This window comes from Crocodylus porosus, unplaced genomic scaffold, assembly GCF_001723895.1.
Source record: "Crocodylus porosus isolate Cpor-Errol unplaced genomic scaffold, CroPor_comp1, whole genome shotgun sequence".
NCBI lineage: Eukaryota > Metazoa > Chordata > Crocodylia > Crocodylidae > Crocodylus > Crocodylus porosus.
The window spans coordinates 13,090,573-13,104,875 of NW_017728906.1; the positions used below are offsets into that span (position 1 = coordinate 13,090,573).

The 14,303-nt window shown below is 45.9% G+C and overlaps 1 protein-coding gene across 2 annotated transcripts in view; it reads right to left on the reverse strand.

Annotated features, from left to right (window-relative positions):
- Positions 1 to 471: 471 nt before the first annotated feature.
- The window catches only part of ADPRH (ADP-ribosylarginine hydrolase), a 17,210-nt gene continuing 3,378 nt past the window's right edge, over positions 472 to 14,303 (reverse strand). For both annotated transcript variants that reach the window (XM_019528710.1, XM_019528709.1), the window contains exons 2-4: positions 10,121 to 10,457; positions 4,035 to 4,395; positions 472 to 1,086 (exon numbers count right to left, since the gene is read on the reverse strand). In XM_019528710.1, the coding sequence (XP_019384255.1) occupies positions 693 to 1,086; positions 4,035 to 4,395; positions 10,121 to 10,433 (1,068 nt within the window). In that variant the 5' untranslated portion in view covers positions 10,434 to 10,457 and the 3' untranslated portion in view covers positions 472 to 692. The remainder of the gene's footprint in view (positions 1,087 to 4,034; positions 4,396 to 10,120; positions 10,458 to 14,303) is intronic.

The following is a 14,303-nucleotide window of genomic DNA, read 5'->3' on the forward strand; positions in this document are numbered from 1 at the left end:
GACTGTAGAGTGCTTTAAAAGTGGCCAGTCATGCGACAAATTAACCTTCATTTAATTAGGGTTCAGATGAAGGCACTCCAAAGCAGAGTACCTTCATTAATTTATGTTTGTCTCTTTGGGAGCAGGGCTATGGTGATGCAGTGGGGGGCTCCAATCCACCCACCCCTGCCTCAAGGCCATATGAGGCAAACCCCAAAGTGGAGCTCCCTTCCCTGCCTTCTCCCATCCTGACTACAGCACTGGAGCTGGGAGGAAGAGGGCTAGGGGAGAGAAGCTGCAGACATGCAGCCTCTCTCCATGGATTGAGCTTCAAAGTAGAGCTTGATTTCCCCACCCCACCAGACAGGAAATGTCTGTTGGGTTGTGGAGGGGTCACTGTAACTCATGGGGCTTTCTGTAAAGTGCCATGAGTTACAGCAGGGAGCTGAACATCTGTTTGTGTCCTTAAATCAACCTAGCATCAGCTATGCTAACAATTGCTTACAAAGTCTTAGCCCAACTGTCCACGCTTTGATTCTTCTAGAACTGCATTTCTGCTAGTGGTGTCAGGAAGCCAAAAAGCTGCTATGCCAGGTTGCCTTAATGTGTAGTACAAAAACCCCAGCATTAATTGAAAAAGCACAAGAAGCTCATACACATACTTGCATGGGCTGAAACTAGTTTGAGAAGTGATTTCAAGAGTCATCACCTTTTTATGGCCAACTTATTTGATACAAAGACTCTGCTACAGTCTCTAGCCTCTCTTTGAACTCCAGCTGTCTATAAAGATTTACACTGACTCCTTCAAGACCATACATGGCTCCCCACCAGCATGCAGCAATGGCAGCCGTAGAGTCACTGTCACCACCATGGAAAAAGGCCCTGTGAGCAAGCTCTGTCCAGGAGTTACCTGCACCAAGCATGGCATCATAAGCAATCATTGGGGCATCGTGTCCACTGCTGCCTCCCCAACCGGAGTAACTCACGGAGGTATAAAATATATCTCTCTCCTTCACACCATATACTTTTGGGAAGGTAGGAGAAGATATCCCATCCAAAATGCCCCTTATTTTCAGGTATTTTTTCCATTGCTCTTCAAAATAGGACCTATAAACCAGAAAAATAGAAGGAAATGATGTAAGCAGAATGTCAGTATAGCAGGAGCCAATACTAACATAATAAATATCAGCTAGAAACTTAGTGAGGAGCACTGGGACCACCATCTCAACCAAATGCCAAATCGCTATCCAGTCATAGAACATAACAGTGTCATATTCGGTCACATCAATGGTTCTTTAGCTCAGTAGCCTGTGTCTGACAGTGGCATGAGTAGATGTTTTAGAAGGAGAGTATGTGAATAGGATATATGAAGAGAGATCTGTCCCTTGTTATATTCTTCCTGGCATCCATCATCATTGGTTTAGAGGTGCCAAAGGATGTCATCCCCAAGTGTTGTGTTTAATAGCTGCCAATACATCTATCAAACATGAATTTATCTAGTTCATTTTAGAAACTGGCTATACTGTCTACCTCCACAGCCTCCTGTGGCAAGGAGTTCCACACATTAACTATGCAGTGCTTTAAAAAAAGTAATTTCTCTTGTTAGTTTGAAATCCGTCTCCTACTACCACCGAAATTAGCAGTAGGAGACAGGTTTAAAAGTAACAAGATAAATTACTTTTTTAAGTATTGCATAGTTAATGTGCATCAGTGAATAGGGAATATGAGTTCCCTATTCACCCTGTGCACATACTTCATCATTTGATATACCTCTATCATAGCCTTCCTCAGCCTTCTCCTTTCCAAACTGAAGAGTCTAAGCCTTTCATAGTTTATGTCACTTCAAGGAAAAATCATCAGTATGATGGTAAGGGAATGAAAAGAGAACTACTAATGAGGAGCACAGAAGTAGATCGGGGGCGGGGGTGCCCAGAAGAGGACAATGGTGCACCAACAGACTTAAATAAGCCATTCCATTACAAGGAATTCACAGCATCAGAACTAAGTAGACTGGACTGGACTGGACCTATGATCCTGAATTCAGATCACCACTATGCACACTTGGGTGTGCTTGAGAGATGATTCAGAATCCAAAACAGGATCCAGAGTGCAATGTTGTAGTCCACAAATGCTGACATGCTAAGGATAGGAAGAGGGATAGAAATATATTGTTAGCTGGAAACCCAGAGCCCTTCAAAATCTGTCTGAACTTGCTGGCTCAGGTCCACCTCTAAGAATAAATTAGCCTCTTGGTCATGGTCTGGTTTCACCAGAGCTCTGGAACTTATTAATGAAAGAAGTTAGAGCTAAAGCTGATCACGTTATTAATTGTAGCTGATTACATTGAATAACAGCCTCCTTTGCCTTCATCTGAATTACTTATGAATGAACCAGTGTGCTGCCAGTATACAGCCTACAGCCTAATTGAAATCCCCCGCTCCAGTATTTGCCTTTTGTGCGAGTGGCCACAGAAAGTTCTGGTATCTTTTTCTGGAAAGTAGACTTGCATACATTGAGTGAATCACATGAATAGTTATTAGCCTTAAAAATTTGTTCACACATCCTGAAAACATCACACTATTTCCTTCACAACCCACTGGTAGTCATCTGAATGGCTAATGAAATGACTCCACACACAGTACTTTCTTATTTAGGAACATATTCACTTGTCACTTCTGGTACTCGGTGTCAATCAACATCCATCCAGCTGAGGAGGCTTCTAAGTTATTAAGCCCACATGAAGTGAACTAGTTTGGAAAAGAAAAAAAAAAGTTCCCCCCAACAACCACTTCCACATCTCTCTGAAAAATTCAAAAAACAAAACAAAACACCTCTTTAAGGTCTAAAGTATAATCCCCTTCTCACTTACAATAGCCTCTGCCCTTCCAGCAAGTGAAAGCAAGCAAATGCCATCTTGGGTTGTGTTTACAGAAGCATCACACACAAGGCATTTGACATGAAAGCACCCACTCTACTTTGCATTTGTCAGTTCCCAACTGGAATAGTTTATCCAATTTTGGTCCCCATGTTTTAAGAAGGATGTGGACAGACTGGAGAGGACTCAAAGCAGGGCAACAGAGAGTCATGGGTTGGGAATGCAAGCTGTATAAGGAAAGGTGGAAAAGGCTAGAAAGATTTTAGCACCGATTGGTTTGGCCTACAGGTCCTTTGAGATCTTACAACTAATAGATCTCAGCCCCTTTCACCTGATATTTAAATTTATAGATTAGAGCAGGGCTGTCCAACTGGCAGCTCCCATGGGGTTAACCACGGCCTAGGCTTCTCATCCAGACACCACTCCCCACATCACTCTCCTGCTGCTGCCAGGATCTCTAGGCTCCCCTTCCCTCCTCCAATTTTCACTGCCTGCCCCTGCCCCAGGGTTATAGCAGGGCAGCCCAGGCAGTTGAAAGCACTCGCTACCGTGGAGCTTGCAAGGACCCAAAGGTGCCAGCTTGCTGTGTGGACTGCACAGTATGTGGCTGTGGGTGCACACAGCACCTCAAGTGAGACAGCCTTGGATTAGACAGTCAAAAGGCTCGTTTTTCTGCTATGAAACTCCCACTTTGTTTCTAAAAAGGAAATATTCTCTCTCCACCTTCAGAAGAGGCTACAGCAGCCAAAAGCTGGTTTGTTACGTCAACAAACCATGGTTCTAGGTTTTTAGTGACTTCCTTCAGTGGTCTGACTTTTTCTAGAGCTTCAAGATTAAAATTACACCTTTAAATAGGTTGTTTAAAATTAAAACATTGAAACTGCCTAGCTTTATTTTTTAAAACTAGATTGAAATTAAAACCTCTATATGTTTCCCATTTCCAGAACAATGAAATTCATCTACCCTCATTCTAGGCATGTAAAAAGACTTTAAGGTGAGCATGGAGGTAATGTGCAAACACACGCTGTCCAGCTCCATGAAATGGATCCCTTCCAAAGAACAGGGTTCGGACCCTGTTGCCTATACTATTGAATGTCCTATATTTGAGAGTCTGGAGAAAGCAATACTTAGACATTCTGGGGCCCGTGGTTTTGCGTAATCTCAACACAAGCACACTCACCAGTGCTCCATGTTCTCTTCCACAAAGTAACCTGCATTTTGGACGTAAGCTTTAGCCTTTGGCAGCACTTCCATCAGCCCTTTTCCCCATTGTTGAAGGGGTTTGCGATTCACAGCATAGGCAGTAAAGAGAGCAGAAGCCAGGGATCCCAGATAGCCAGTTGGATGATGATGGGTCATTCGTCCACTCTCAATGCTGACTTCAATCAATCTGTCCAGCTGCTCAGGATGATGGAACCTCAGCCCAATGCACATGGACCGCATTGCAGCTCCGCATCCTCCTGCCGTCTTACTGAATGGGATCTTCCAGCCCTCTGGTTTGTCTGGCTGCAGCATTGCTGCATTCACAACGCAAGTATGACCTGTAGAAAAAGGGTACAAGCTGGCAAAAGATGGCCTGTTGACCAAAGTAGCTTCAAGCAATGAGCTGCTCGCTCATGTAGAATGATCAAGATGGTCCACAGGCAGGATTTATGGGGTTGGTGCCTGAATCCCACCCTGCCATGCTTGGCTAAGGCCCCAAGCACCCTGCCTTACCCACAGGGTTCCCCATGGGTCTAGAAATTTGGCAAGAAGGAAGAGTCAATTAACACTGCCACTGCTCCACTGGTGCCAAATTCAGACCCACAGGCAGTTCTGCAGGCCACATGACATGGCTCTGTCATAGGCAGATTAACGAATGGGCAAGCTGGGCACGAGCCCAGGGGCCCCTACCAATTCAGGGCCCCGGGATCCTCATCAGCAGGGAAGTAAAAGCCAGAGTTTTAAACTCGGCACCCATTTCTGGCACCAAGTTTAAAACTGGGGCTTCCTTGGGAGCTGGAAGTGGGGCCTCTCCTCCACCAGTGGGGCTGCGGGGATGGGGGGGCAGGGCTGGGGTCGGGCTGGGAGAGCTGCGCCTGACGGAGGGGGTGGGGCAGGTGGCGCTGTACCTTGCGGGGAGGAGGCCAAGCTGGGTGGGAGAGCTGTGCCCTTTCTGGAGCGGACTGGGGGGCTGGTCAGGCTAATGCTGCCATGCCATTCTGTGTCTTTGAAGCCGGTGGCACTGAGGGCCTTGGGGGCTATAGCCCCCCAAAATTAATCTTAGCCCAAGCCCACCTGCATCCACCCCACCCACAGAGACACAGTGCGGTGTTCCCAGCCCAGCCCCACTTGGCCCTCTGCAGCTGCCAGGGACAGCCAGGCAGAAGCTCCCTGCATCTAAGTGTAACAGGGGCCGGGCAACGAGACTGAAGTTGGTTGCTTACTAGGAATAAGGAATAAGCAACTGGGAATAAGGAACTGGGAATAAACAACCAACTTCAGCCTCATGGCTGGGCAGAGAGTGAAACTGAGCTGTAGGCGGCTGGGGGATGGGGCATGAGGGAAGAGGGCAGAGGGCTGTTTCTGTGGGGGGGGGGGTCTGTCTATGCATTGGTGGGTTTGTCTGTGAGGGTAGATATGTGTATGTGTGTAGGGGGCCTATGTCTATGTGCAGAGAGTGAGAGTAGAGTGCATACACCTGTGCCTGTATGTGTACATGTTGGTGGGGGTATAGGTTGTAGTCGTATTGGTCTAAGGACACAGGCAGACAAGGTTCTTTGGGTGAATCTGATAGCTTTTATTAGACCAACTAAATAGTTGGGAAAAAATTTCTTAGCAATCTTTTAGGTTTAAACCCCCTGCATCAGGCTGAGGAAGTTTCTGCACGTGGTATGTGCTCTTCTTGGCTGGAATGAATAGTAAAGAGGTCAAGGCTGGGCTGCATGCAAGAAAGCCAGTCAGTGAAGATGTAAATTGAGGAGTCAGTGGGTGAGAGACAGGCTGGGGGGAGGGGGATGAATAGAGCAGGTAAATAGTATAGAGGTACCTGGGGAGTCAAATGGTAGGCAGGTCATAACGCATCATAAATCCAATGTCTATATTTAGTCCATGATTTTTTACATCCAGGAGGTTGATGAAGTGAAGCTCATAGGCTCGTCTGTGAAAAGCGTTTTGTGAATTCCCTTTGAGGATTAGAACTGAGAGACTGGAGGGAGAGTGGGTTTCTTGTGAGAAACGTGCCCCACAGGTAATTGGGCATTCTTGTCTTTAACAGATTTCCCAAGTGCGTTCATTCTGGTGCACAGTTGTTGTTTCGTCTCTCTTGCGTATTTTCCATCGGGGCATTTGGTGCATTGGATGAGCTATATTACATTTCTGGAGGTGCAGCTGTAAGATCCAAGAATGCTGATGGCTCTGTTGTGGGGTGTAGTAATTGTGCGGGTGGAGATGTGTTGGCAGGTTTTGCATTTCTTGTCATGGCATAGTCTAGATCCATTTGGTATGTTCTGGGCCATAGGAAGTTTGTTTCTGGTGATGAGGTTAGCAAGGTTTGGTCTTTGTTTGAAGGCTAGGATCGGTGGTTCTGGGAAGATCTTTTTAAGAACTGGGTCTCTTTCTAATATGGGAGTATTTCTCTCCCAGCTGTCCTTTGCAATTCTTTGAGGATTTTCCATATAGGTTTGAGGAAGGGGTAACATGCCATAACTAGTAGCACTGGCAATGTGTAGCGGGTGCACGCAGGTGTACATACACCCCCTGTGGCGGTGCATCCCCTGTGAAAAAGGGCCATCAATACTGCCGGTGGTCGCCGCTCACCACCCCCCTGCCACCGACACCACTGGCAACGTCTGCAAACGGTCTGCAATTGCCGCTAGCTGCTGCTGACACTGCCAGCAGCATCTGCAGGTGGTCGCCAACTGCTGGTTGGCACTCACCACCCCTCCCTCCCCTGCAGCTGCCTGTGGGATGTCCAGCCAGCCTTCTTTTCTTTAGGCTAAAGAGTCCGAGATCCCTCAGGCTCTCCTCATATGGCTTGCCATGCAAGTCTCTGATCATACAGGTGGCTATTCTCTGGACCCTCTCAAACTTTAGCACATCCTTGTTGAAGTATAGCACCCAGAACTGGACACAATACTCCAGCTGCAATGGCACCAACATTGAGTAAAGCACAAGAATTACTTCTTTGGTTTTACTGGAGATGCATCGATTCATGCATGCCAGAGTTTTTTTCACCCTAGCAGTTACTGCGTTGCATTGCAACTTTATATTCATGCTGGGGTCTATTGTTACCCCCAGATTCCTTTCGCTTGTACTGCTGGTCAGGTTAGCATTGCCCAGCCTGTGGGTGTGCCGGGGGTTCTTCTTTCCTAGATGCAGCACTTTGCATTTCTCTATGTTGAACCTCATCTGGTTCTGTTCTGCCCAACATGCCAGCCTGTCTAGATCTCTTTGTATCTGCAGCCTCTCTGTGGGTGGGTCCATGCAACCCCATATCTTGGTGTCGTCTGTGAACGTGACCAGCAGGCTTTTCATCCCCTCATCCAGGTCATTGAGGAACATGTTGAACAGCACTGGGCCAAGTACCGACCCCTGGGGTACACCACTGCCCACATCTCACCAAGACAACACCAATCCATTTATTTGGACTCCGAGTCCTACCCCGCAACCAGTTTTGCACCCATTTGACAGTCCCATAGTTGAGCCCGATACCTTCCAGTTCTCTAATCAGTACCTTGTGGGATACCAGGTCAAAGGCTTTCTGGAAATCAAGGTATATGATGTCAACCGCATTTCTTTCATCCAGGTGACAAGTCACCTGATCACAGAAAGAAATGAGGTTGGTCAGACAAGACCTGCCCGCGACGAAGCCGTGCTGGCCGTCATTCAATATCATACCTTCTACAAGTTTGGCACATATAGCCTCTGATCACTGTGTCTAAAAAGGAGATGTTGGTGCTGGAGTACTCAAGAGATAGTCAGATGGAAGGCTGATGATTGCTGAATTTCTGATGGAACTCAATCAGAGATTTCAGGTTTTCAGTCCAAATGATGAAGATCTCATTGATATATCTAAAGTATAGCAAGGGTTTGATGGTGCAGTCTTTGAGGAATTCTTCCAGGTGGCTCATAAAAAGGTTGCCATACTGTGGGGTCATTTTGGTGCCTATAGCTGTGCCCCTGGTCTGGAGGAAGTGCTGGACAGTGGAAGTGAAGTTGGATAGTGGATGTGAAGCAAGGATGAAGTGTATAAGGTCAGTAATGTCTTTGGGTCTGTACTCATGTCACCTCGCTCTTGTACGTATACAAGGCAGACTTGGATGCTGCCTGGTGTGGGATGCTGGTAACTTCCAAGGTGGCTAGAAGGGTATTGCTGGGAAGGTGGTCTATGTTTTTAAATTTTCATAGGAAGTCTGTAATATCTTGGACAAAAATCGCTCTTTGGATGACACTTGGTTTAAGGATTGATTTGACAAAACCCACGGACTCTCTCACCCATTGACTCCTCAATTTACATCTTCACTGACTGCCTATTTTGCATGCAGACCAGCCTCTGGCTTCTTTACTAGTCATTCCATCCAGGAAGAGCACACACCAACGGCAGAAACTTCTTCAGCCTAGCAAAGAGTTTTTAAACCCAAAAGCTTGTTAAGAAAAATTTTTCCAACTATTTAGCTGGTCTAATAAAAGAGATCAGATTTACCCAAAGAACCTTGTCTGCCATGTATTTGGCTGTAGCGGGGGTGGGGCGCAGGGAGAAGAGGCAGGCATGTGCCCTCCAGCCTGGCAGGGTCCACCCAACCTGATCCTGCCAGCACTAGGAGGGGTAGGGGCCCCTCTTTCCCTCCTCCCCCAAGACCATCTCCCATGGAGGGAGGGAGCCTCCAATTTTGTGTTTGCCCAGGGCCCCAGTACACCTTAATCTGCCTCTGGGCTCTGTGGGCCTGATTTAACCTGCAGGCTGGGGCTTGAGCATCCCTAGCTTTTAGTCTGAAGTCAGGCACTTCAATGCATCGTCTACTGTCAAGAGTGCAGACAGCCTTATTTTTCAAGGCTGCTGGGCATTTGCACAAGTTCAGAGAAGGTGAAACTGGCTGGATACAAGAGTTAGCCTGCAACTGCTGAGTTTTCACTATCCATCTGCGAAAAAAAATGCAGACAGCTAGCAGCAAAATTAGTAAAAAAGTAGATTAAGGCCATAATAAACTAAATCATCACATAACTTCTGTATTTAACACATGTAACCTTGACAACACCTCTGTGTATGCACATACATTATGCTTGGCTACATTTGGGCATTTTCCACCCCCCAAGGGAATTTAAAAAAAAAAAAAAAAAGCAGATTCCTGATGCAAAGACCACCACCTGCTATATCTACACTTTCTGCAGATGTACGGTGATGCCACAGCTTAGAACAGTCATATACATGTTTTTCAAGATGGGGGAAGGCAGCTGGAGGCAGAACTGCAGTCACCCCAAAACTCATTCTCAGAAGTTAATAGGCTGGACCCTATTAACTGAAATTTTAAATGAAGAAATCAACCAGCAAGACAAAGACTTGGAAGAAGACCACCCATCCCAAGTTTTCCAAGGATAGTCTGAAATTTGGGGGTTCTGTCTCTTTGACCCCAAGAAGCCTAGGCTTTGAAGAACTGGTCCTGGATCGGCCAGCCCAGTCCTGTCTGTTTCTTTGGTACCAAGTAACATCCTGCTGCCCCTGCTGAGAAGCAGCAGCATGAATGAATGCATGCAGCTATATTGCTTCCTGTTTGGGTGGTAGTCACAGGCTACCTCCTAAATTAAGAAGCAACAGAACTGTGCTGTGAAGAAGCTAACTAGCTTAAAAGCAGAGCTAATTTTTAGGCACAGGGCTCCATCAATGTAGCTAGGCTACTTCCAACTCTGGAGGCAGCTCTCAGAAGAGCTAATGACATTACCAACTGACTAACACTAAGGTGGCTACATGGATTGGAAACAGAAGTGGCCTGGATTTTGCTCTCTGAAACCTGGTCTCTTTGAAATCTTCCTAATGTTACAAGGAAGCAAGTTTGCAAATAAAGAACTTTTTTTTTTTTTGCAAACTTCTAGTTGGTCTAATAAAAGATATCACCTGCCACAAGTTCTGAGTCCTTTAGTCTCTTTAAACGCACCCAGCATGTAAAACACAGCCTGAACATATGACACTGGTAAAGTTATAATCAAACAAAAACAGTCCAGGGCAGTGTTAGCTAGGAAGTGAATGAAAGCAAGGAAGTACTGTTTTATGATAAAATTAGATAGGATTACCTGGAGCTCTACCCTCCATGTGGGCCATACAGTCCTTGTAGTGCTTTGCTAGGAGCGAATATAACTGTGGGAGCTCAGGCTGTCCTCCAGCAGCTATCAGGGCTTCTGCTGTCGCCAGGTGCATCACAGTATCATCACTGACTTTCCAGCCTGATATATTAATCTTGTCCAGGCCTCCCATCATTTTCAGCTCCTCATGAATCTCCTTACCACTCAGGAGGAACTCCCATTTTCCGTTGTAATAGCCCAGAGCATCACCAGCTGCACTCAGCATCATAGCCGCCACATAGTTCTCAATCAGACCAGAACACATGCTTTGCCTCCACAGCCACAATGTCTGTAAAAATCAAGCAAGCATCAATGTTATAAATGGGGGATTGGTTCCTGATCCAAGGCCCGATACCTTATTTTCACCAAAAATATCCCAGAATTTTGTACTTGATCAATTATAGATGAGTAATATAGCTACTACATTGATGTATTTATATTGTAAATAGCAATCATATTGATTTGGAAGAACTTCTTTGAGGTGACTTTGGTGGATGTTTTGAAGGGCTCTTGGCTGGACTCTTCTCAGGAGTCTTGTCTACTTTCTTAAAGAAAGTGTCCAAAGAAGCTTGGACAGATGATCTCCAAGGAGATGAGCAACTCAGTGAATTTGTTCACTGGCATGGCATCGCATCGGATCAGGCGTTGTAAAGTCAAAACTGACATCCTAAAGTTGAAACAGGGATGTCAATTTATAAACATTGTAAGTGCAAAACATAACTCAAAAGGTTGTAAGTTAAAGATTACCTGTATTTATAAAAGTTATGTAGTTTTAAAAGCTGTGTCAGTCTTATTTATAAGGGAGGGGGACACTCACATTCTTCTACAGAATTTGCCTCCTTCGTTAATGCTGTATTTCAGTAAAGATTTAAGACCCTGGATTTGTCTTCTTTTTTTTTGTGCCACACATGTAGAGAAACGTGCAAAAAGAAACCTCAAGGCAGTGGTTTTCAACCTTGGCAGACTCAATCAAGGCACCCCTTGGAAAATGCCAGCCCTTAAAAAAAGCTGACCACAGAAAAATAATAGAGTAATTTTCCTATTGCAAAGAACTCAAAGAGACCACAACAGGTCAGAGTGTTTCCTGACAATATGGATCCTCTCTGAAATCTCTGGGCTTACTTTGTGAATCATGTTCAGGTGCTTAAACGCTTACCAGTACTGATATTGTGATTTTATTACCAGTCCAACATTTCCCCTTCCCCCTAGCTACCTGTCTCACACCCATTGTCTCCCATTTCCTCTGATCCTCACTGTCACATATTTGCATTTTCACAGACCTGCATTTTCGCTTCTATTTCACCCAGTAGAGTACACAAAACACCAGCAGACTCTCTATGCCTGATAGCTCACAATGAACAATTTTTCTAACGATGTAGTTGGTCTAATGAAAGATCTCACATCTGCCCAAAGAACCTTGTCTGCCTACGTCCTTAGATCAACATGGCTACAACCAACAAACCTAATATTGTGACATACAAAAAACTAGAACTCTTGGCTCTAAAATGATACCTTTTATTAAACCAACTGGGAAATCGCAAGAAAATTGTCTTTTTCTTGTGATTTCCCAGTTGGTCTAATAAAAGGTATCATTTTAGAGCCAAGAGTTATATAGCTTTTTGTCTTCTTGTCTCAGACCAACACAGCTACCAAGTACATTCCTAATATTGTGAGGCACCCACGACACCTTGGAAAGGATCTCATGGCACCTTAAGAGGCTGCATCACCCTGGTTAAAAATTACTGCCCTAAGGGGAAAAAACTAAATTAATATACTTCTATAGACTAAAAACACAATTTAACCAAGGAAATCCAGTACCACTCTGAAAAACATTTAGGTAGAAATGTTCCCAACCCTTCTCTGTTAGATGTGATCACCCAAAAAGTAGCCTTGTTTCTGTTTGGGTTTTTTTGGGAGGGGTGAGGGGTGTTATGCTGTATTTTGCTGTGACCATCACTGCTGAGCTGACTCAGCTGTGCATGGGCATAGGCTCTTATTTCTTTTGTGCCTCAGTCTTTTGCCTACTTCATTGATTAAACCTGTGCAAAGCCACTACAGACATTTAATCCTACAAGACGTCAAGTAGCGATGCTTACAGAAGAGGAAGACAGAAATTCAAAGGCTACAAATGCATCAGAAACTTAAAGCATATTTCTCCCTGCTTTAGCTGAGGCAACAGTGAAGAGAGGAGCCTAGCCAACATGTTGTCTGACTCTGCTCTGAGCTGATCTAGACAGCTCTTTGGGTTAAATGTCACTGAGTTCTCTGTACTAGTACTCCCACGTTTTCTAATTCAAGCTCTTATAGGTAAACTTCATTGGGGTAGTTTGCCTACAATGCAGCACAGCTGAGAATCGTGAAGTTAGGTGAATTGGCAGGGGGTGCTCAGGAAATCTGCATCTGATCAACTGGCATGAGTCGAAACCAGTCTAAGGTGAGTCAGGAAGACTTTAGCAGGGGTGGGCAAAATGTGGCCAGGGGACTGGATGCAGCTTGCCAGGCTATTCTATCCAGCCCATGGGGCCCCTAAAAAATTCAGAAAATTAATATTAATCTGCCCTGGGCTGTCTGTCATGCAGCCCTCAACAGCTTGCCAAAACTCAGTAAGCAGCCTTCTGCCCAAAATAATTGCCTACCCCTGCTTTAGGCTAATCTGGATATATCTAGTTTTCAAAAACTCAATCCTGAGCTGCTGGTCCTTGGATACAGCATGAAATATGCAAAAGGAAAAATATCAGCCCTGCTTCTGTGCCCTGTTAGCAGCCATTCCCACTTGCCAACCACAGTCCAGACTGCCTTGCATTGGGAGAGCTCCCAGATCACATGCTTTTTGCACCCCCTTTTCCCAGTCCCACCCCCAAAAAGGATCCCCAACCTAATTTTGCCTTATCTCTTTCTGTTGGAAATCCTGATCTTTCCTTCCCTGGAGGACTCGCAGTGGAGTTTGAGGTCATGACCAAAATGGCTCTTAGTTAAAATTGCTACTACTGTCTTCACTCATGTGAGTAACATTGTGAATAAAGGAATCCTCCTTTCTGAGAGTAAGAGGAGTCCAAGTGCGTGTCTTGTGATTCCCTGGGTGGGGAGGATTTGGGGGAATGACTTATCTGTAAAAAGACATTTTGTGGGAAGAGAGGATTTGTGGGGAGGGGGTTGGATGACCTAATCTGTAAGGACACATTTTTGTGGCAGGGCAGAAGCTGGGGAAGCCAGAGCCTGCTCATTACTCAGAGCTCAGGGTTTGGCTCCATGTGATCTTGGACCTACATCACAGGACCAGCAAGAGGGACAATGCCCAAGCCCAAAGGGAGGTAATCCCAACATGGATCAAAGGGAGCAGGAGGGTGCAAAAGCCCTCATGGCTCACCAAAAGCATCCGGGAATGTCTCCTTGCTAAAAAGGAGACGTATACCCAATGGAGGGGAGAGACCATCACCAGGGAGGACTATACTACAGTTGCTCGGGGCTGCAGGGGGACAGTCAGGAAGGCCAAGGTGGAGATGGAACTGGGACTAGCAACCTGGATCAAGGACAACAAGAAGTTCTTTTCTAAATACACAGGGGGCAAAAAGAAGGTACCGGGTAACGTGGGGCCCCTGCAAGACACGCTAGGAAATTTGGTCGTTGCACCAGACGACAAAGCAAACCTATTTAATGCCTTCTTTGCCTCCATTTTCCTGAGCAGGGACCAGATCAGCCCCCCCACTGGGCCCCCTCAGGCCCCAGGGGAGGCGCGCATAGGCCAAGGGTTAGTGAGGATCTAGTCGGGGAACTTCTGGAGGGACTGGATGTATTTAAATCAACTGGTCCTGACGATCTCCACCCCATAGTGCTGAGGGAATTAGCTGCGGTCATTGCAGGACCCCTGGCATGGCTTTACGAGCACTCGTGGTGCTCTGGTGTGGTGCCAGAGGACTGGAAGAGGGCCAACGTGGCTCCCATCTTCATAAAAGGGAGGAAGGAAGACCCAGGAAACTATAGGCCAGTTAGTCTTACCTCGATTCTGGGTAAGCTTTTTCAGAGAATTATTCTGGCACATGTCCATGAGGGGCCAGTGGGGGAGATTATTCTTAGGGGCAACCAACGCAGGTTCATTAGAGGCAGGTCCTGTCAGACCAACCTGGTGGCCTTCTAC